This window comes from Epinephelus lanceolatus, chromosome 10 (assembly GCF_041903045.1).
Source record: "Epinephelus lanceolatus isolate andai-2023 chromosome 10, ASM4190304v1, whole genome shotgun sequence".
NCBI classification, from domain to species: Eukaryota; Metazoa; Chordata; class Actinopteri; order Perciformes; family Serranidae; genus Epinephelus; species Epinephelus lanceolatus.
In genome coordinates, this window is record NC_135743.1 from 20,904,483 (window position 1) to 20,925,684 (window position 21,202).

Here is a 21,202-nt window from a genome sequence, read left to right on the forward strand (position 1 = left end):
GACATCCTTTGGTTTAGAGAGACAAGAACATCAGTCGATGCACCTAAAACTGAACAATTAGCCACTTTGTTAGCACACAGGTGGCACATTAATCATAAAAGCTAGAAAAAATAAAACTTAGCAAGACTAAGCCGTTAATTACAGCTTAGTGGGTGATTTGTAACAGGTGATTTAACAAGCTCATTGTGGATTTATGACATATCAGTTTCCTTTGGCATATCTGGCATGTGACTTTTGGGGGCAACATTTTGGCACATTTTAAAACTGTTCCAGACACTTGACTATTTCAACATCTTGCTAGCATATCTGTAAGTCACGTGGTCAAAATGTCTCAGTTTCAGTAGCGCTGGCCTGCTAATAACTGACATTAGATGAGAAAGAGAGAGCGAGTTGGAGTCACAAAACTATCACAAACTTTAAATTTCCTTGTCTGAGAATAACTACAAATAATCAATGTTGATGCATAATGAATAGTGTTGAATACATATATGATGTTGAATACATACACACAGAACAATTGACTACTGATTTTGACGTGGATTACCATGGCAACGATCAAAGCTTTGAAGCATTCAGGTAAGCCCCACAAACAACAAAGAACATACACATACAATACAGTGAGGGGGAGGGAAGTTGTCCTGAATACAAGTGGACTACAAGTCCAACAATAGTTGTCACTGGTATCCGACTTTCATATTTTCACAATGTACAAAGCACGCAGCAATAACATCCCAAAAATTTCAAGGCAGACAGAATACATAGCAGTCAAATATGACCACATGCAAATAATCAGAGAATAAACTGCATGGTGATCGGGTATTTTGAATAACACATCATCAACATCTCTGCCATCATAACTAAATCGTCACCATCTGCGGCATCATCATAGACATTATAGTCCATATTGTCATCATCATCATCATCATCATCATAACCTCAGTGAGAGATCTGAACAGAGCACAGACATGTTTGCATTTCTAAACAAAATGAATGCCTGGAGCTACGTCCCATACAAATACTTTTCATTAAGCAGCTGAATCCTGTATTCTGCCATGCTTTATGCTACTTTAAATCAACACTGAACGACATAAATGGCTTTTAACATAACTTAAGGCTCTCTTAATCCTATAAGAAGTACCTAAATTTATATGGATGAATCTTTAAATATTTTCGTTCTCCAAAGGAGCACCTTTACTCGGCTGTTTGTTAGCAACCTACTCTCAGCTCAATGAATGCACATATCAGACCAGTTTTAAGCTCTTGCAGTCTCACACTAATTAAACTCCTGAATATGGTGTCTGTTACACTTGGCAGTTAAGCAGCTAAAGCTTTTCAGACTTGCTAGTGACCAAGCAAAAATAAACTCAACTGTTGCTAAGCCACAAGCCTGTGTTTAGCTTGAGAACTCTTGAGATCCTGGCAGGAGCCCAATCAGAGACTGATGGGGAACACACGTTCAACTGTGCCAATAAAATTTAGCAGAAATCTAGGCTGGGGTCGATTCGCGTCATGTCAATCCGGAGAGTGAACTTTATTTGAACCTCACAGCTCAGGCTTACTGTGATTTGTCATAATTAAGATTCTTACATCAAATCTGTAATTATCATCATATTATTATCAAAATGTGCTGCGTTGTCATTATCCTGAGGACTGCGATTTTCAATTTGCATTTTGAATTGGAGCAAATTTAAGGTGACATGAGCTGACTCCTTGACACAATAATTGTTTCCTCACAGGTGGAAGCCACAGTTTTTGGCCTGGGCCATCCAGGGATGTCATTATAACACACACACACACACACACACACACACACACACACACACATTGTTGTCAGTTTCATTGCTCTCATTATGTCCAGAAGAAGACAGCAGACATCATTATGAGAGAGCTGATGACCAGGCTCACATCTTCTGGGGGAGGTTTGGTTAGTAGCAGGTTTCCACTCTAATGGTGTGCCAAATTAACCCAGAGATGGATCGAGCTTATGGAACGGTTAGCGCATAAAAAGCATAATTAGATTATTTGCATGACTCAGGCACCCTAGTTTGAACAAAAGAAATGAAAGTAGAAACTGAATCTTCACAGAAATGGTGCTGATTCCTCTACTTTGTGCCGATTGGTTGATTGATTTTATGACACTTCTGTCTGCAGTGTAATATCCATTTTTCCTGCCAATATCAAGGCTGCATAGCAAATGTCAGTAATCAGCCAAGTATGAGTAAAAGCGCCGAAACACTTAGTCGATTACTTGATTAGGTTATCAACAAAATATTAATCTGCAACCATTTTGATGACCAGTTAATCTGTTATATCATTTTCGGCCTCTCCAATGTGAGGATGTGTTGATTTTCTGTTTTATATTGTTGTAAAATAAACATATTTGGGTTTCCATCTGCTGGTCCTGAACTCAGAAGAAGCCATCTTTCACTCTGGGAAACTGTGAGGGAGAATTTCCTATATTCTCTGACATTAAATCTATTAATCAAGAACATAATTGGCAGAGCAAATCAATAATGCAAACAGCACTTGCAGTATTCCTTTTACTGTAGAGCAAATGTAATGTAGCCTTGAGTCATTAAACTGGGGGGTCACTGGTGAAATATTAAAAAGGCTCGCTAACTCTGGGATTAAAAATACTACATAAGACTACTCAATTTAGACTTGAAAAGGAGAAACTCTCAAATACCACTACCCTATTTTAGTCTTATACCAGCTCATTGTGACATCAGTACCTTCTCAGTAACAGCAGGAATTTAACTTACTGATAGTTCACTTGTTATTTCAGTAAAAATGAAACTGTAACTGAATAAGGTTTTTTTCTTTTGGAAATTCTTCCTCCCACTAACCACCAATTTATGTAAAACAGGTTCAACACTAATGCGGCCTGCCTTCAAAAGCCTTCAAAAGCTGAAAACAGTCGGTTAACTGACACAACACGTGGAGTTCTCCGAAAACCATTAACCACAGTCGATTCTGAAACTGGACAGCGAGTTCCACCCATTTCCTGTTGTTGAAATGCATTGTATCACCAACCACTCTCCTCTGAATGAACAAAAAAGACTTTGGTCCCGAGAGAGAGAGTAAAAATCCCACCATTAAAACCGGTTCTGACATGAAAGCAAAGTAGAAAACAGATTATGTTCAGACATTATTAAAAAAAATGCTTCTTTTTTTGAGGATATTAAAGGTTTAGAAAAGATTACATCCTCTAAAACAGACTCTCCTTTCAAAAACCACAATCATTCAAGATTTAAATGACAATGAGTTTTTTTGATGTGAAGGGTTTAGCAGGACTTTTTTAAGCAAATGGTTCCTGTCAATAGCATTTTAATGCAGCTCTTAAATGGGCACACTTTGACAGCTGCTTTTCTGAATATGGGGATTTCAGGGTGCAATTTCGCAGAGGACTGACAGTTCATTTTGGACTGGGTTGGTTGAGATAAACATCCACAACATTTTGAAGGGTGTATTTATTATAAAAAAAGGCATTGCATGTACCCATCTCTTCCATATCCAGCTGTCTCTGTCCAGTGTAATATTAGCACTCAAGAAATATGCTCAAGAGCCTGTCACCCACCCTTCGCATCCAATTAATGATCAGCAAACTGGTTGTTCTCACACACACAAACCGTCATTAGTAGACTACCGAATCAGTTTATTATTTGTTATTTCTCTGTCTTTCCTCTGACTGTGGATGGTTGAAAACTGCAATTATCTAGCTGGCCCATCATCCAACCTTGAGGGAACAAGAGAAATCTATATGGCTCCCTAATGAGCACTGAGCACCGTTGCTGCCATTTGATTAGGGACTTAATTGTGATAATAATGAACAAATACACCCAGCTCTGGCTAAAATGGTCTTGTAAGCATTCAGCTAATTAATGGCTATTTGCCCACTGATGCTGATGAAGGAGAAAATCACAAGGGAGACACGTTTTCCTCTCAACCCACAAAGAGCTAGACAGCACCGTGTTGACCATGAAAACGGTCTGGTAAGCTTTCCATACGAAGCTATTGTCCTTGCTCTGGAGAGGAAAACTCAATGCGGGCCAACAAAGGCCGCTACATAAAAGATGATGTTGTCTTCCGGGGATCCGCCTAAATTGTAGGTCAAAAGCTTGACAGCATTATTCAGCCATCTTGAAAGTAGGCTGAAGCCATGTCACAACAAGGTAATAACAACGCAGACGGGCCAATCTGCAATGACAGCAGCCGGGCAGCTCGCACTGGCTCTCTGGTGATGCAGAGGAGGGGATAGTTGGCAGAGCAGTAGCAGTAAACATGCCCAGGGCTGCACGTTGTCAAGAAGCAGGGAGGAAGAAAGAGAGAAGAGGACAAAGGAAGACGAGAAGAAGGAGCGACAGAGACAGAGTTGGTGACAGTTTTAAAAAAATCACAACTAGGACCAAACAAAAGGCGAGCAAGGAGTCAGGAGAGGAGGAAGACATATGGGGACAAGCCAGGTCCCCCGGCCCACTCTAATGTCCTGCCATTACCCTGTGAACACAGCGACGCATGTTTTCTGACCAATTAGGCAGGCATAAAGGCAGGGGGCTGAAACTCAGCTGGGGGCTCACATAGTCTGCTGGTTACATCTAGGCCAGTCTCCCTCTCCACTTCTTTCCTATTTGTTGAATCTGCCCGAGCAGCGAAGCCAGAGAGGGAAGGCAGGGGGTGGCAGAGGTTGGGGTGGGGTGGGCAGGATTTCATTTGGCACCTAGCGAAGTATGCTAAGCAGAGCCTGAAACAAACAAGGCCATCCCTGAACCTTTCATCTTCCCCTTTACTTTCTGCTTCTGTAGCAAACAATGTGCAACCTATACCGTGGCCCTCGAGGGAGCTCACTTTTCTTTCTTTTTTTTGCAGGGGGGCTCACATGTGCCTCAAAGAAAGGACTGACAGTGATTCATGCTGCAAGGCAACATTCATAGCTACAAGCATGTACGCCTACTTGCTTTATGTCAGTACATCCGATGCATAATATCAGTTAATGACAACACACAGGTATCAAAACCATACAATACAGTAGCCTATGATACAATCTGGCCAAATAAAACACAGCTTGATGTTCTGGTTGATATTCTACAGTTTATTGGCACAAATAAAACACGGATAGGTCAAGTAGAAAAACAGCTCATAAACATGCAAATGTATGAGCACTACATCGAAAAACAGAGCACGGCAGGCTGCCGACAAGTGATCGCATCCTCATCTGCAATGGTTAAAGTTACGCATCAAAATCTGAAGAGCATAATAATTTCTCGCTACAATGAAGACATCAAATGCAAGGTTCAGGTGTCAACAAACCAACGCACATCAATAAAGCCTGACTGAAAGATGATCCATGATGTTGATGATGATACACTAAATAGAAATGCTTAGAAAATTAGCATATTGTCAATATTTTAGCGACACCCCACACTTTCACAAATCATGTTTTCTGTGTTATGAAGAGGATCCAAGCTCTCCAAACAAAACAAACACACACAATCACAACTGGGCTGAAAGCGTGTGGTGTGTGGCAAGACTGTTGTAAGATGCTGGGAGTCCACATACTGTACATTCACAGAGGCAGAGTCAGTTGCAAAACCCTCTTCCTTTATTGTTATTATGGAGCTCATAATATCAGCGAGAGCAGAGAAACAGTGTAGATAATTGTGTGATAACATGGTCATTAGCCCTTAGTTTATTTATGACTGACAGTGATGAGCACACCAGAGGAAAGAGTGGTAAAGGTACTAACTATTGAGGTTTTGGGGAGATTCTGGCCTTATCAAAAAGTCATTGGCCAAGAGAGGAACACCTTGGAACCTGAGAGCATCCCGTCAGGGATGAATGTGTGTGTTTTTTTTCCAGTAATCACAGGCCTGCAGAAGCCAGGATTAAGAGGTATACACACAATGACCCCATTATGTCAGCAGTACCGTTAACTCAAGCTAAATGTGCTTCCAAGGAACTTATTGCAACATCACAGCAATGCAAGGGGGCACTGACGGTGTAAAAGAAGATTTCTGAGCGCCTGGCTGATGAAATCTGAGCAAAAGCGGAAATCTAATTTCAAGAAAAACACAGGGCCACTGCCAAGAGCGCTGCTCACTCACAGCTCTGTGCACTCCTCTGTTCGGGAGCGTGGTCAAAATGTGGACAAATTCTGGTCCGGGACGTGACCCTCTGCTTTTACTGGCAACTGACGCAACACCCGTGGGCTATAGTAAACACAGACAGGATGGTCGAGGACAAGTACAGCAAACAAATAGACTGGGTCGGGCCTGATTTAAAGAGTCGGCAAATATGGACATGCAGGAGCAAACAACGAGAGGGAGTTTCTGGGGGAAAAAAGGATTTTTATTGTGTGACGAGGGAAAACATCTGCAAACTGTTGACTGGGCCACGTCATCAGGAAAAAAAAAAGATCTACAAGCTGTGTGTGACTTTTAAAGTGCTGAGGCACATCTACTACACTCACATGAACCACAGACATGCACACTGTACAGCATACATACATTAACACTGCAGTTGTTAAATTCTGGAAGAATAGTCAGACCTTACTTGCCTCTCAAGAGGGGAGGGCACTTAAGGCATTTTATTGGTTCAAGATGTGGTATAATCCCCCACTTCCGCCTGTGACACACACACACACACATACACACAGAAACACACACAGTACACAATAAAGCATGCACCAAACTAAATAAATGTGTCTGTTCAAAGTGCATCTTGCAACTGGGTAAATTGTGCAAAAGGTTGTGTCTGAATGCACTTGTGCGTGACGCATCTGCATACACACACACACACAGACACACACACCTCTTGAAAAGCGAGCCTCAACAGAGAGTCTTACCCTCGAGCTAGTGCCCGTTCCACAAAGAGAATGCAGGGAGAAAACTGCGGTGAATGCAAAAAGGATGTTAGCTAACATCATCCCCCTTTTTACTCACATCCTTCCTTTTCCTCTCTGCATCTCACCCGATCACTTACTTCCTGTAGTTATTGCCTCGGGGAAAAGAGCTGGTATTGTGTAGCTTAATCAGCTTTTATCACCCACTGGAAAATAAGCTTCTCTGCTGGGCTCTGAGGTTTTTTACCTGACATCTCCTTGTCTTACTGTTCTGTGAGACGCAAGATTTCCTGAATGCAGCTGCTTTGACCTTTAGGGTCATCTCTACACTGTTTTTAATTGTTATGTAATGCCTTAAGGGGACAGGAAATGGTGGACGACTATGAAGGAACCAATCAATATCGCAGGCACAAGTAAGCAAGATTTTCACCTCACCCTCACACTGATACTTCTGCTTCAAACAGCAAGCATAAAATCAAGATCCTTGGGTTTATTTTCTTTCAAAAGTAGGGAAAAATAAGAAAATAATCAATGACTCACTGTAGACGCTACGTGACAGGTGTCAATCACGCTCTTCTCTGCTAAAACAACATACTTACACAGACAATGTGACTTGTACTCAGAGTCATCAACAGCTGTGATCATTTTTCAGAATTTGATGCTTAAGGATGAAAACGAGTATTTTATCTGATAACCACAAACGGCATAAACGGTTTGAATGTGCTTTAACAGCATGTGTGGGTTTTATGAGGCCATGGTCTTTTATATAATCTTGCAATTACAGTGGTTAAAAGCATGTCTGTGTGTTTCTGGAGTATTTTGTTTTGATAATATAACTGCAGTAACTAATGAGCTGCTGGAAATTGTGAACAACCTTTCTCTTTTTTACATGATAGCCCTGGGTTAATGGCAGGTACATATGACAAACAATCCGTAAGAAATCTTAAGATACGTAAGATTTTAGCATAGTGGCATCTGAGCTTTAAGTTCAAGTCACATTATTTATTCTCAGAGGTTATCAAAAGGGATCTACAGACTGTGACGCCAGCCATTATCAGTTTTCATCTGTAAAGGAAATTACAAACTGCTATGTGGCTTTACAAACTTGCAGGATAATCTATGTTTGTCTAAAAACAGGTTTCTCTGTAAACTTTTATCCACTTATAATTTGATACATTCAAGTGAACTACGTTAATCAATGTCATGCTGTTCTTTTTCAAGTCACACTCAGGTTTACATCTTGGTAAATGTCAATCTCTTTTGGTGGCTTCACTATAACGTTAAGTGTTTCACTTCAGTTAGCACTTAGTTTCTTCCAAAATTAGCATAATACACAGGTTTTTAAAACACAGGAAACACGATAGTTATTAGGGATGCACCAAATATTCAGTAACCGAATATATTCAGCCGAATATTGCAAAAAAACACACATTCGGTATTCGGTGAAATAAGTTAAAAGCAAGGCTGAATAATAGCGGCGCGGTTTTGATAACGCAATCAAACAGCGTGCCATGACGGACGGATTAAAATGTCGGCAGTGTGGCGATCCATCCGTCACCGCACTCACATTTGCGACTAAAAATAGTTTTGAGCGAGCAAAATAGGTTTAAATCATTCAGCACGCTGTGCGAGCAGCCTACAGATTTCAACCAGCGGCAGAAACGAAAGGCGAATCCCACCGATTGTGGGTTGGACGGGGGTCACAGACATAGACAGTAATGTATTCCTGTCAAATACGGCGGTAAGGCGATGGAGAAGTCGGCTCCAACAATATCCTCTTCTTGGTATCATGACTGCCCATTAGTACCTGAACAGCCGAGCCAGCCAAACACAGGTATGTGATGTGTCAGAGGAGAAACGAGCTGTTAACGGTCCACAAACCTCACCGCACTTTAGGGACTGTTCTTTACTTATGAAGGGGAGGAGGGTGGCTGGTTGATTCTTATTTTATTTATTTATTTTATTTGGATCCCCCCTATGTTAATCACTCATTGATGCTGTTTTTGAAGTATGAATAAGTCAATAAGTAATTTATTCCATTGAAATATCATTGATGTATTATAGAAAAGTGATTTATCTTTTTATAAATGACAAAAGGCACATCTGCCTCATTTTCACTGTGATATCGTGATACTACTCAGAACCATGATATTTTCATTGGTATCGTACAGTGGGTCCCAATTTTGGTACCGTGACAACACTAATCTGGAGGGGGTTCATCTGCAAAACCTAATGAAAAACTAAACAACGATATTCAGTATTCGGTACTCTGTATTCGGCCAAGCGTTTAATATTATTCGGCTTCAGCTTCGGCCACAAATTTTCATTTCGGTGCATCCCTAATAGTTATTTCCCGTTGCAAGAAATAAATACATCTTTCTATTTTTTTTCCTGGTCTGTCACATTTGAGGTCATGAATGCGCCAGAAAACAGGTTAGTAAACAGAAGTAAGCAGCATGGATGCCTTTTAAAATGCTACCATTGTTACTTCTTTTTTATCTTTTACTTATTCAGTTTTTCTTTCATACACGGTGCAGACTAATATATTATTACGTTGAGCACTGCTTGGGCGGAGAAGAGAGTCGCAGTAGTTACTGACGGTCGTGCTGAAAAGGGAAAAACATTAGCGTGTCCACCAGAGTCTCATGTTTCTATCACTGCCGACTGAAGCCGAAGCTGATAAATACCTGTGACTACTGCAGAATAATTTGTCCCAGGAGTGAATGCCAACTGTAAACTTTCCCACTGAAGGCAAAAGCTAGATGTTAGTGGGGGTTTTTGTCCAGTAGGAGAAGAGCTCGACAAAGATAGATACCATTTTTCCACAAAATTTAGCACATGTATGCAGGTTTTAAAAAAGCAGGAAAACCTGTTACAAATAAGTGATAGACTCCTTACCTATTGCCAGTAGCCTAGAGCTGTGTACTCTGTAGACAAGTATGCCTTTCTGTTTTTTTTGTTGTGTGTTCTTATTTTTGCTTTTGTGTAATGTTCAACGACATGGCTGGGCCAGAAAACAGGATAGTAAACAGCAGAAAGCTGCATGGCGGCCTGGGAAACTGGTACAGTAGTTATCTCTTTTTATATCTGTTACTTCCTCTGTCAAACTCACTGCCAACTAAATTTTGAACGATGTTCAAGTACTGCTTGGACGGAGATGGATGGTATTTTGAGGCAGACCGTCACTGCATTGTGTATGCAAATGGGCTACAATTAGCGCATTCACATGGATGTCATATTTCCATCACTGCAGACCAGAGCCAATTGGAGCTGAAGCCGATAAATATACGACTACTGTGAAGTCATGTGTCCCAGGAGTGAATGCCGATTGTAACCTCTCCTCAGTGAATACAAAAGCCAAATATTTGTGGCTGTTAGTGGGTTTTTTGTCCACTGGAAAAAGGGACTTGGGAGACAGAGAGGGTAGGAAACTTATGAGGATAATATCTCTCAGCTGCCATTGACTTGCACAATATATCAATATCCAGCAGGCACAGCGGCTCCACATAAACAGACCAAAGACAACGATGGGCTCATACCCCAAACACCAACGGCTGACATTTGCACAGCATCCACAGAGAAGAGGAAAAGCACAAATGTTCCAGCTCAGTGGGAGCGCTTGGAGATTGTAAGCCTTTTCTTAAGACTTTGTTCATCTTCCGTTCCTTTCTTCTCTCTCAGCGGGCAGCCATTTTCCTGGCTCAGACTGAAGGTTGTTTGGCACACCTGGTTCGTAGCAGGAGACAGCAGGGGAATGAGGGGTGGAGGGAGGTCACGGTGCTCAGAGCCGGCCAGGAGGCGCCAGCTTAACGGTAGCATTTTATTCAGACAGACACCCAGCTCACTGGTCATTACTGCTATAAGGGGATTTTAGGTCCAGCTACAGGCTCACCTATTTCTGCAGCTTTGTGGCAGCTTTGTGTGACCGTGTGTGTGTGCATGTTTGTGTAATGTGGCAGTTCAGTTGTTATAGTCAGGCAAAATCATTCAGTATTTTCTACATTTATACCCCTTCTCCACCAAAATTAGTATGTGTAAACATGTTTTTAACACAGGAAACTAAAAATAGGCAATAGACTCCTTCCCATTGCCCGTAGACCAGTGCATGTGTGTGTGTGGGGTGATCAGATGTTGATCGGAGCTGGAGCCGATAAATACCTGTGACCCCTGCAGAGACATTTGACCCCAGTGTGAATGCCAATTGTAACGTTTCCCATTACATTAAAAAGCCAGATGTTTGCATGTGTTAGCAGGCTTTGGAGATACTCCTTGGACACTGTGAAAGGAGTACTTTACATGGCACTCTACTTTTCGTAAAGAGACAAATTCCCTCCACTTCTGGTGGACCACCATGGGTCCTTATTTCAGAAAAAATATGGATGAATTACATGAATTACACATATGATGTTTGTAAAACTGTTGAAGAGTAAGACTGTGAAACTACTTTATTAGACAGACTACTCAAATCACATAAGTGACATACTTTGAAACGTAACTTTCAGTTCAGCTGAAGCTACAATGCCTGTGTGTTTTGTATCGAGATAGACACACAATTCGACCACTTCTCAGCCAATAAAAAGACCAGGAGTCACTGAATTAAATACATCAGGTGAGATAACAGGTACAGCTAAGACACCTGGGTAGCTAGCTGGCTTTGGTGACATATATTGTGCAAGACATAAGACGCACTTCACTAAGCGTTTTCACACAAAACTAAATGGTACTATGACAAACCTATGACAAAGTGTGACTTTCTTACCTTGTAAAATTATCTTTTAAATAGAAAAGCAATGTATGTGTAATTCAGGACACAATTCAAATGGGATCAAAAAAGTATTTGTCTCTCGCGCTTGACTACCATATGTATTTTCTTTGAAATAAGGTCCAATGGGGGACACCAGAAAGGTAGAGACTTTGTTTCTCTGATCTGGCTCATGAACAGAAAATTTGCCATTCGGCTGTTTTGCAAAGATTTACTTTCGTCTAAAAGCCATATACATATGTCTCAAAAACAGACAGAATTTAAAACTTGTCACTTCACTGTATTTTTATCAAACATCTAAATGTATAACACAGTGGCTTTTAACTGGATAAGATTTGCTCTGTAGTTGCTGTTTTTAGCTGAACCTGACCTCCTCAGTGAATTGGCCTAGTCAGAAATACCCCACCAAAAACACAGATTTCCTCGTCTTCTTGAACAATAAATTGTTTTCAATCAATTTAAGATCATACTGTTGAGTTCCCTTTTTGGTAGCTAACAACTCAAAACTAAAACTGGGAAAAAAATCCTTACAACCTGGGAATTTTTCATGTATTGTGTTTAAACATGCCACCTTCTAAGTAAATTATGATGACATTTCCCTTCTGTTGTTTACTTAGCTAAAACAGTGGTTCTCAATCATGAGTCCTTCAGGGAGTTCCAGGGGGTCCCCTGAAAATGGAGAAGAGTTTATTTTTACTAGTTAATTCACTATAGAAGCGAACCAAATGTGAGTATGAGTCATGAGTGGATATTCTGATCAAGGGTTTTACTTCCTCTGTGGTTATCTCTTCAACTGTAGTTACTAACTATAGTATTCTGGTCTTAATCGCATCTAACAACCAAATTTGGCCCCTGAAGCAAAATCTTATCAAATGGTGGTCTGTGACTTATTGTGTAGCAGTTTAGGGGACTTAACACAGAAAAAAGGTTGAGAACCGGTGAGCTAAAGCATTAATTTAGCAGATGATGTATGTTGCTAGTCTATCAGGAAAGCGAACTAACAAACTGATTTAACCAAACACTTTTGGCGGCTTTGTTACAGTTTTACAAACATTGTGCATTAAACTGTTTTGTGCTTCTAAAGCCTCTGTTTCGATTTTGTTTTTTCAAAGACCACAGGGGGTTTCCATGTCTCTAAGATACTGCTTATTATTGTGGATTATTCACACGCGCACAAACAAATCCAGCTGACCATTAAATAGAATTACTTTAAAAACAGAACAGATGTACCCCATTTGGTTGTTTGTCTACACAGAGATGCAGGTGGGCTTCAGTACTGGATGGATAAACACAGTGACAGCCCTTCCAACTGAAACTGTCAAACTCAAAAATTCATCCCCGAGCACCTGATCATATAGATAAGCTATCAAATGCACACACACAGTTAACAGAGACACACGGGACAAAGACGCCCTGAAGACCTGTATTGCTCCACTGGAGGAGGCTCTGCCACGAGAGGCTGCAGTGTGTCTGTCCTCTCACTGCAGCACTCTCAGCTGTCAGTTTTATCTCCTGCATGCGCTACCTTCTCACCATGTAAATGCATTATATGTTAGAGGCCACAATATACTGTACAATGTATTCCAATTTCCTCACGCAAAGGCTGTCATTTGGCAACACCTGCATATCTCTTAAAAAATTCAGCGTATGAGGGAAAGAGCAAATCTCAGGCTTTATAGAGACCGCCTTTTAATGCACACTTCTCTTTTGATGCATGTGATGTTGTGGACACCAACAGAGGAGAGAGATATGGAGGTTTACGTCTTCGACTGGCACAGACCTCTCTTCATTTTCTGACGTCCCTTTTTTGCTCTGTGTTTGTTTAGATGTGCTACTTCTGAGCTCTGCGTCCAGTATTTTATTGTCGTACGCCAAGTTCTAACCTTAGTGAATGTAAAAGGACATCAGCAACAAAATGTGCATGCAGAAATAGACACCCCCTCCTGTTGCTCCAGGCGCACGTTTTTTGTGATGCGGCCCCTGCTGTCCAGCCTCTTGTGTGGGAGCCAATGAGGCAGCGACACAGTGAGCCATGACATCACAGCATTGCAAATAGGAGGCCGTCTGAAAATTACTCTTATCTTCATCCAGCTGAGGACTTCTGGAGGAGAATGAACTATCTGCTAGCAGCGAGGTAAACAGCACCTTGGCGATTCTGGCAGTATTCGCTGGTATCCTGGGGGGCCTCACTAGTGGTGGGCTGCCCTCAAATATTTGCCTTGTGTGATCAGACTGTCATTGTCCTCCGTTTCACCCTCACTTGGCAGTGGATGCACACACACTGAAAGAACGTAGGGAGTCTGCTTTCTAGTTGTTGGCAGTCGAGAAAAACGATGCCCATTCACAGTTTGGGCATTGAGGCACTCAGTGGGCTGGACCGGACCCTTTCTGTTGGCTTTAGAAGGGGGATACCCTCTCTCTGCATTCCTTTACAGTAAAAAAAAAAAAGCACTGCTTTTAGAGATCTTCTCTGTCTGTGCACCACATCACAAGCTGGGAGTAACAACCACAAATCCAATTCTTTGTATTTCATGTTTCACAGAAATATCTATCAAAACAGCTAAAAAAAAAGTATCAAAACATGTAAGTATTGTCAGTTTTTATGTTACAGTTACTCCTTCGTTTTACATCTGTAAAACCTGGACAAAGCACAGGCTCGCAATGTGTCAGCCTGTGCTGGCAGCATGAATGTGAGCCTCCAGGAATAAGAGAAGCCATCTGGAACGCTGCCAGCAGGCTTGAGACAGTGGAAAGTGAAGCAACAACAATAGCACACCACAAAAACGCACACCAGGCTATGGACATGCTATGTAACTAAGCAGGGCCTGTCTGCTTCTCAACGCCTTAATAAAGGTCTTCACTCGAGGTAGTGCAATTACAATTCCGCATCAGTAATTGGGAGAGGAGGGCGTGGTGGAAAATAACTTTTTCTCATACGACATGACCCCGAGGCAAGAACTTTGCCGAGCTCAGCTGAACAGACTGAACGGTGAGCAAAGTCACATTGACATTCACTTGAAAGAGCATCAAAGGAGAATGAGTCAGTGAAAGCTCGGTGCATGAGGGCAAATATCCCTCTCAGTTATCTTGTAGCACATCACCTCTAGGTATGGAAGGCATGTGAGCAGCGTGAGAGGGTGACAGCAGGCTGGAAGTGAGAGTGACAACGCGACTTATCCGTGTCACATGCCAAGGCTGAAACCCATCTGCACACGCTGGCCAATGGCTTCCCTCGCTGCACTCTCCCCTCTCCCCCTCCTCCTCACCAGCCTCACTCGCCTTGAGTGGGTACAGATGTGTGATGCACAGACGCTCCCACTCTGGAGCCCTTATTGGACCCACAGGGCGCAACAACGGCTGGCACACAGCTTGAAGAGCTCCTGGCCAAAGTGTCACTGCACAATGTAACATCATTTGCGAGGGCGATAGAGGTGCTACAGCTAAACACGGGACATTTTATCTTTCAGGATGACCTGATGGAACGCAGTTTAACAGATAACATGAAACAAATATGGCAATCTGATAATCCGTATGATTATGTACACAAAGGCAAATAATCAGAATCCGTTTTTAAGAGGATTATTTCACAAACAAATTATGTTATATAAAAAAAACCCCACAATATTATGCAATACCGCTCAGGAAAGTGCAGCTCACATTTATTTGGCAGGGCTAAAATTATTAAAAGTTATTTCTTCTGATTGCTCACAAAATTAGACTTCTTGTAATCTCGGCTACAAACACACAAAACTCATCTTAAGTCGTGACACTGTTCGCCGTCTTCTTCTACAGAAACCCAACAGAAAGTCATCCACAAAAAAGGCAAAGACACTGGGTAAATTTAGACAACTGAAATGATTGAGAGGGATTTATTTTGTCTGTTTGACAGGAGCTTCGCAAACAACTGTCCCGCTGCTTCTATAGAGAGATCGTCTGTATTGTCAGACAAATACAGACAAATCAAATTCAACAATGGAAATATAATTACTTCTTTCAACCATGCATGGCTGTTGTTTTTTTTATATCCTAATATGGCAGACTGCTATTTATCCGTTGTGTTTGCCTGTAATGTTTTGACAGCACGAACACGCTCCCATTCAAAAGACCCTGCAACTGAAACTTATTTGCTCTTTGAAGCCACAGACACATAAAAACTGCTTATTTTGAGGAGAAAGTTGAGTGAAGTCACCTGATTGGCTGTGATCATTTGATCATTGTGATAGGTTAGACTTTATTAATACTGCACAGATAACATCTGTCCTGGATTCACCCCCAAATGTATCTAACTTCCTGTTTTTCTCCTTAGCCTCAATCGTGACTTCCCATAATACAACCACATCATCATTGCATTTCTGCATACCCCATGAGGCTACTATGTGTCAGCTGTCCAGATTCCTGTAGGAACATTAAACAGCCATGATCCCCCCCCCTATGATGCAGGTCACTGTCACATCCTTACCTCTTTAACTTTCTCCCGGCGCTCGTTGGTTTGGGGATCGCTCGGCTTGCCTTTGTCTCTCCCCAGCGGGGGTTTCTGCAGACACTCCTTAAACTTGTTGTAACTGAAAGTATCCGAGTGGGCACCGTGGTCAGCGGAGGTCGATTTCGCCGAAGCGGACTCCGGTTTCGACCTGGACAGAGTCAAGTCCTCCTGCGCTTTCCCCCCGGCGAGCCGCTCCTCGGTCGCCTCATGAGAGACGGGCGGTTTGCGACTCAGACTTTTCAGCTTGGTGCTCGTCTCTCCTTTGGCTGAGGTCATGCCCCGCGGGTGCTCCTGGTCCTTGGGTCTTTTTAAGTGCTCCCTGGCATCGTTCTCAGACCCGGAGCCAACAGTGACTGGCTGGGTCTCTGTCTTGGACAGAAAAATGCGTTTTAGTCGCACAGAGTCGGGCAAAAAGAAAAGGGCCCCAAAACACAGTGTTACCAAACCCGAGAGAAAGAGCAGAAACACGAATTTCTGGGACAGGCGCAGACCCATGCCCGATGCCGACACACCGGGCAACTTTCGGAAAACCATTGAAACTTTGCTTGAGACGCTGCTCTACAGTATTTTTCTCCGACACCACACAGTGTTTTGACAGTCTCCCCTCTCTACCGACCAGCTCCTCTGCTGCTGTGGGGCATGTGTAAAAACTAGATAGGATTTTAAAACACACCCCCGTGACACTTACAGAGTAGCACAAACAGCCTGCCAGAGCTTTCTTTATCTCGCTATCGATTGGATCTGCATAAGCGAAGGTTAGGCCTGCCTACATCAACAATTTACCAATCATTTGGCAACACAGCTGGAGAGCTTTGGGGTTTTATCTACACAACGCAATCAGTGACATCAATAGACTGCAGGATTTGGGTTTAAAATGTGAACCGTAAAACAGTGCAGGGCTCCGGGGCTGACAGATAAATGGCACTGGCGTTTACTGAAGCACTGAGCTATATTCAAGACTAACAGGATTACTATAGCATACGCCAGGCTAGCACGTAAATGCACTTTTATAAGATTTTATAATCAAACGGCTCGCAGTCTGTCAGGCCTGTGAACAAAGTTGTGTCTCGATGCATTATTCCACGCCGTGCAAATCGTCAATAACACACTGCCCTACGGTGCAAAACCTCAAGCGTGCAGCAGCAGCAGAGCATCTTTTCCTTGTCTGCGTGTGAACCGACCCACGTTGCTGCAATCTAAGCTCCTGAAAGCACATCTGAGATCGCAAAGCCGTTTTGTTTGCATCTACCCTGTACAGCTGGTGGACGGAAACGCGTGTATATTCATGTCGCCTTTCTGTCAATTGCGCTCCTCCGGTAGCCTCCGTTTCCCCCCTTTCCACTGGCGTCAACACGCCGGGCGAAACAAATCGGTGGATGACATGAAAGAAGGCGGGTTTTGTCCCATGCGAAGTTATCCTAGCCCCTGATCCAAATCCATAGAATAAACAAATCCACCATCCAGTCCGCCGGTGTCCAACAAAGAAAGACACACCGCCGCGTCGTCGCTCCGGTACCCGCCGCCGCCGCCGTCCGTCCGCCTGCCGTGCCTCGTTCTCTCTTGCCTGTAGTGCGCACTTGTGTCGCTGTGCCGTGGACGTCCGCTTGCGTAAAAAAGCGAGAGGAGAGGGCTGGAAATGTAACATATAGTGCAGGCAGGGGCGAGGAGGGGGAGAGGCGAAACGGTCCGCTGCTCGGCAATCCAGTGGGCTGGTCGGATTTCTTGATGGATATTCACAGCGGCTTATCAAAACACAGTTAAGCCGTTTGAACAAAAGCAGAGAGGTCTGAATGGCTCTGTACATTAGAAAACCATCCACACCCCCGAGGAAAATGAGCTCGTTTAATCCTAAAGCTTTTAGGAGAGGATAGATATGTCTGCCACAGATGTCTCAGCAGCCCTCAGGAATTAAATAAGCAACACAATGAGCTAAAAATAAAGAAAGCACTTTCTAACAACTGCTGTTTTTTGCAGACCACCGTACAAGATTTCATCCGGTTTTTGCTTATTTAAGACCTGATGTTGTATTAATGAAACCCAGGTGTGGAGAAACCCACCTGATGAGGAGTAACATCTATTATTTCAATTCATATCCGTACGTACTCATATACGTACTTTAAATACGTACTTTTTTGCGTTAAATTATCAAGTTTCCCCTTTGTTAGCCTGTTAAGCGTCAGTTTGCGCCTCTCACTTAATTAACGGTTTTCCATATGGGAGTTTGGCATTGACTCAACGTTCCATTTAAGCTAGCGTGAACGTTAGCTAACTCTCAAACATGAACACAAGTTTAAAGAGAAGCTAGCAAGTCGTTTGACGACACTTACCCCGGTTTTTATGACATTTCCCAATTCCTTAAATAGTTTTCTATTAAGCTGAAACAAAATTATTAATTTGGATAAACATTAAGAAGATTTTTGACAAGATTCGGAGTTGCCACACTAGCCAAACTAATTTCGCAGCCGGAAGTGACGCATCTACCTGCTTGTCTAGTTGGAGCATCAATAAAATCAAAACTTTATTTATTTATTTATTTATTTATTCATTCATTCATTCATTCATTCATTTAAGGCACATGATAATCTACTTAAATTAACTATGTATTTTAATCTAATTTTCTAATAATCTAATAATATTAATAAAAAATATTCTTTACAGGTAATTTCAATGTAATTTTTTATTATTTTTTTCAATTTTTAATCCATATGCTAGGGAATTGTCTCTAAGCAATCTGGAAATGTCCGTAAAACAGTGCTAAGCGTTGTCGGAACACCTGCAGGGGTTTCAAAGTTAGGATTATTTCATAAAAAAGGGAACATTTAATGTAAAATTTGATGTAATCATCAGTGCAAAAGGGTGAGCTGTTTGAAAAATGATGATCAATAAGTGGCATAAACTCGGGCTAGACGCAAATGAGGTATTACGGAGGGTCCATGAATTGCAGTTTTCATCGCCAGCACACACTCTGTATTTCTTCATACTAATTGTGACTTGCATTTGGGTCATTGGGTCTGTGGTGTTGCAAAACTTCACACTGTGCTGACATCATCTGACGCTCTATCCTGTTTCATTATGACAACAAAGTAGACTATAAACTGTATATTCTCAGTACTTTACCAATCTGCTTCAATGTTAGATTTAGCTAAACATTTGACTTAGACAACAGATCCATACTGTTAACACCATTTTTGGTCAAATAATGGATATATTAGGTCACGATTATACTTGCTAGCATTTCTGGAGCTTTTAGCCATGTCACACTGTCTTCATCTGCGGATGGACTTGGTTCAGTTGTCATGGTGACGGATCTGCTGACATTAGGATTTCAGATCCATCTCCGGGACTGAGCAAACTCTATCCGCTATTAAAGACTGTGTGATAAAGTTTACAGATCTGGGCAAAGCAGGTAAGTGGACCATGAGTTGGGATTGCTGTCAAACTATGTCCAAGGTCAAGAGCGACCCTTCATGCTTGACAGCTTGAATCCAGCACACTGAATAACAGTTTGAATCTGTCTTCGATGCATCCCCGTGACTGAGGTGTGCTGCTGCTGCAAAGGAAGTTTAGAAAAGCGTGTTTACATAATGTTTACATAAGCAAGATAGAAGCTAAAGTGTAAACACAGTGTTTTCTCTCAGGATTAAATAAGATAGATGAGCCTATGAGTTGGCCATTACTGAACAGCCTGCACAGCACTATTCAACTAATGCACCTGAAAGCAGGAATGAGAAAATAAAAGTCTGATTGGATTCAATATTGGTCTTTAATTACAAGTCACAAACCCACAATGCCACCCAATGACCTCTGCTGGTCCTCAGGGGGTTAGTGTCGCTCTGCTGTCCAAAAGTTGCCCCAGCATATCGTTACAATCAGTGTTTCAATGTAGACCATCAGTGCCATCGACTTTCCTGACAATGTCTGTGATGTTTAATGAACTCTTGATGAGGCACAGATCTTCCTCTCTGCTTCCCTCGGCCTCCTTCTCTGTTGTTGGAACAATCATTTCAAAATAAAAGTGGATGTTTGTCCTCCTTCCCCGCAAAAAAAAGTTGAGTAGAATTTAAACATTTCCTGCACAGGTAATACTCTCTTATTATTAACATCTGACACATGGATCTCCTCGGGCTCTTTTTGTCAGGTGCATATGGCGGATAAGCTCATTTAAAGGTAATCTGTTCAGCATTTGACCCCACATTTTTACTGTAAAGCCGTCTCCCTCAGCAGCCATAACTGAGTCAGACTGGTTGTCTGTAATTTACAGAACAGAGAGGGGGAAATAAGGACTCATGAATTAGCCTTTTTATTTTCTGAGCCGAGAACATTTTGCAGAAAGAAGGTAAATCTATGAAGCATTCTGCAGGCTTTATCACTGACAAAAGGACAGTTTGTAGTCAGAGAGAGGGGCTTTGTGATGGCTCAGTGTCTGTGTGTGTAATGAGGCTTTAATCTTGTGCTTTTTATCACTCTATGCGCTACAGCGTACAGCCAGTGGCCGCTTTATTAGGTACACCAGTACAATGTAACACAGTCCAATGCTACTGTTGTGTCATAAAGTTATGATGGCTGCTCTTTTTCTTTTCTTTTCTTTTTTTGGTCACAGTTATGTGTTAGCATTGGTGGTGTTGCACTGCATTATACTAAGAGGTGTTTTTACACAAGGGTGGATCTTCCCATAGGCAACATAGGTGGCTGCCCCAGGGAGACACCATAATAGACCCCCTGACCCCTCTTCATTTTTTGTTACATTATCATTATTATTATCATTATTATTGTTATTATCATTATTATTAATCAAAAATAACTACACATAAGAGAGTTTATGTGGAAAACAGTACAAAAAAAGAAAAAAAAGAAGATGAAATTTGCACATTTGCATTCACCGTATTCTTTTATTGTTTGTTTTTTATTATTATAGTTTGCTAGCTCAGTTGGTTATTTGTGTTGATTTCTCATTAGTTTTTGTTCTTGTTTGTAATAAATATAATACATTTGAAATAAAATAAAATTAAATTAAATTAGATAAATACAAATTAAATTAAAGTCAAATAAATTAAATTGAATTAAATTAAATTAAATTGAGTTAAGTTAAGTTAAGTTAAGTTAAGTTAAGTTAAGTTAA

The 21,202-nt window shown here is 41.7% G+C and overlaps 1 protein-coding gene across 2 annotated transcripts in view; it reads right to left on the reverse strand.

Moving 5' to 3' along the window:
- Nucleotides 1–17,650, reverse strand: part of LOC117266098 (mannosyl-oligosaccharide 1,2-alpha-mannosidase IA) — a 260,952-nt gene extending 243,302 nt beyond the window's left edge. For both annotated transcript variants that reach the window (XM_078171741.1, XM_078171740.1), the window contains exon 1: nucleotides 16,060–17,650. In XM_078171741.1, coding sequence (XP_078027867.1) covers nucleotides 16,060–16,617 — 558 coding nt within the window. In that variant the 5' untranslated portion in view covers nucleotides 16,618–17,650. The remainder of the gene's footprint in view (nucleotides 1–16,059) is intronic.
- Between the last annotated feature and the right edge of the window lie 3,552 nt (nucleotides 17,651–21,202).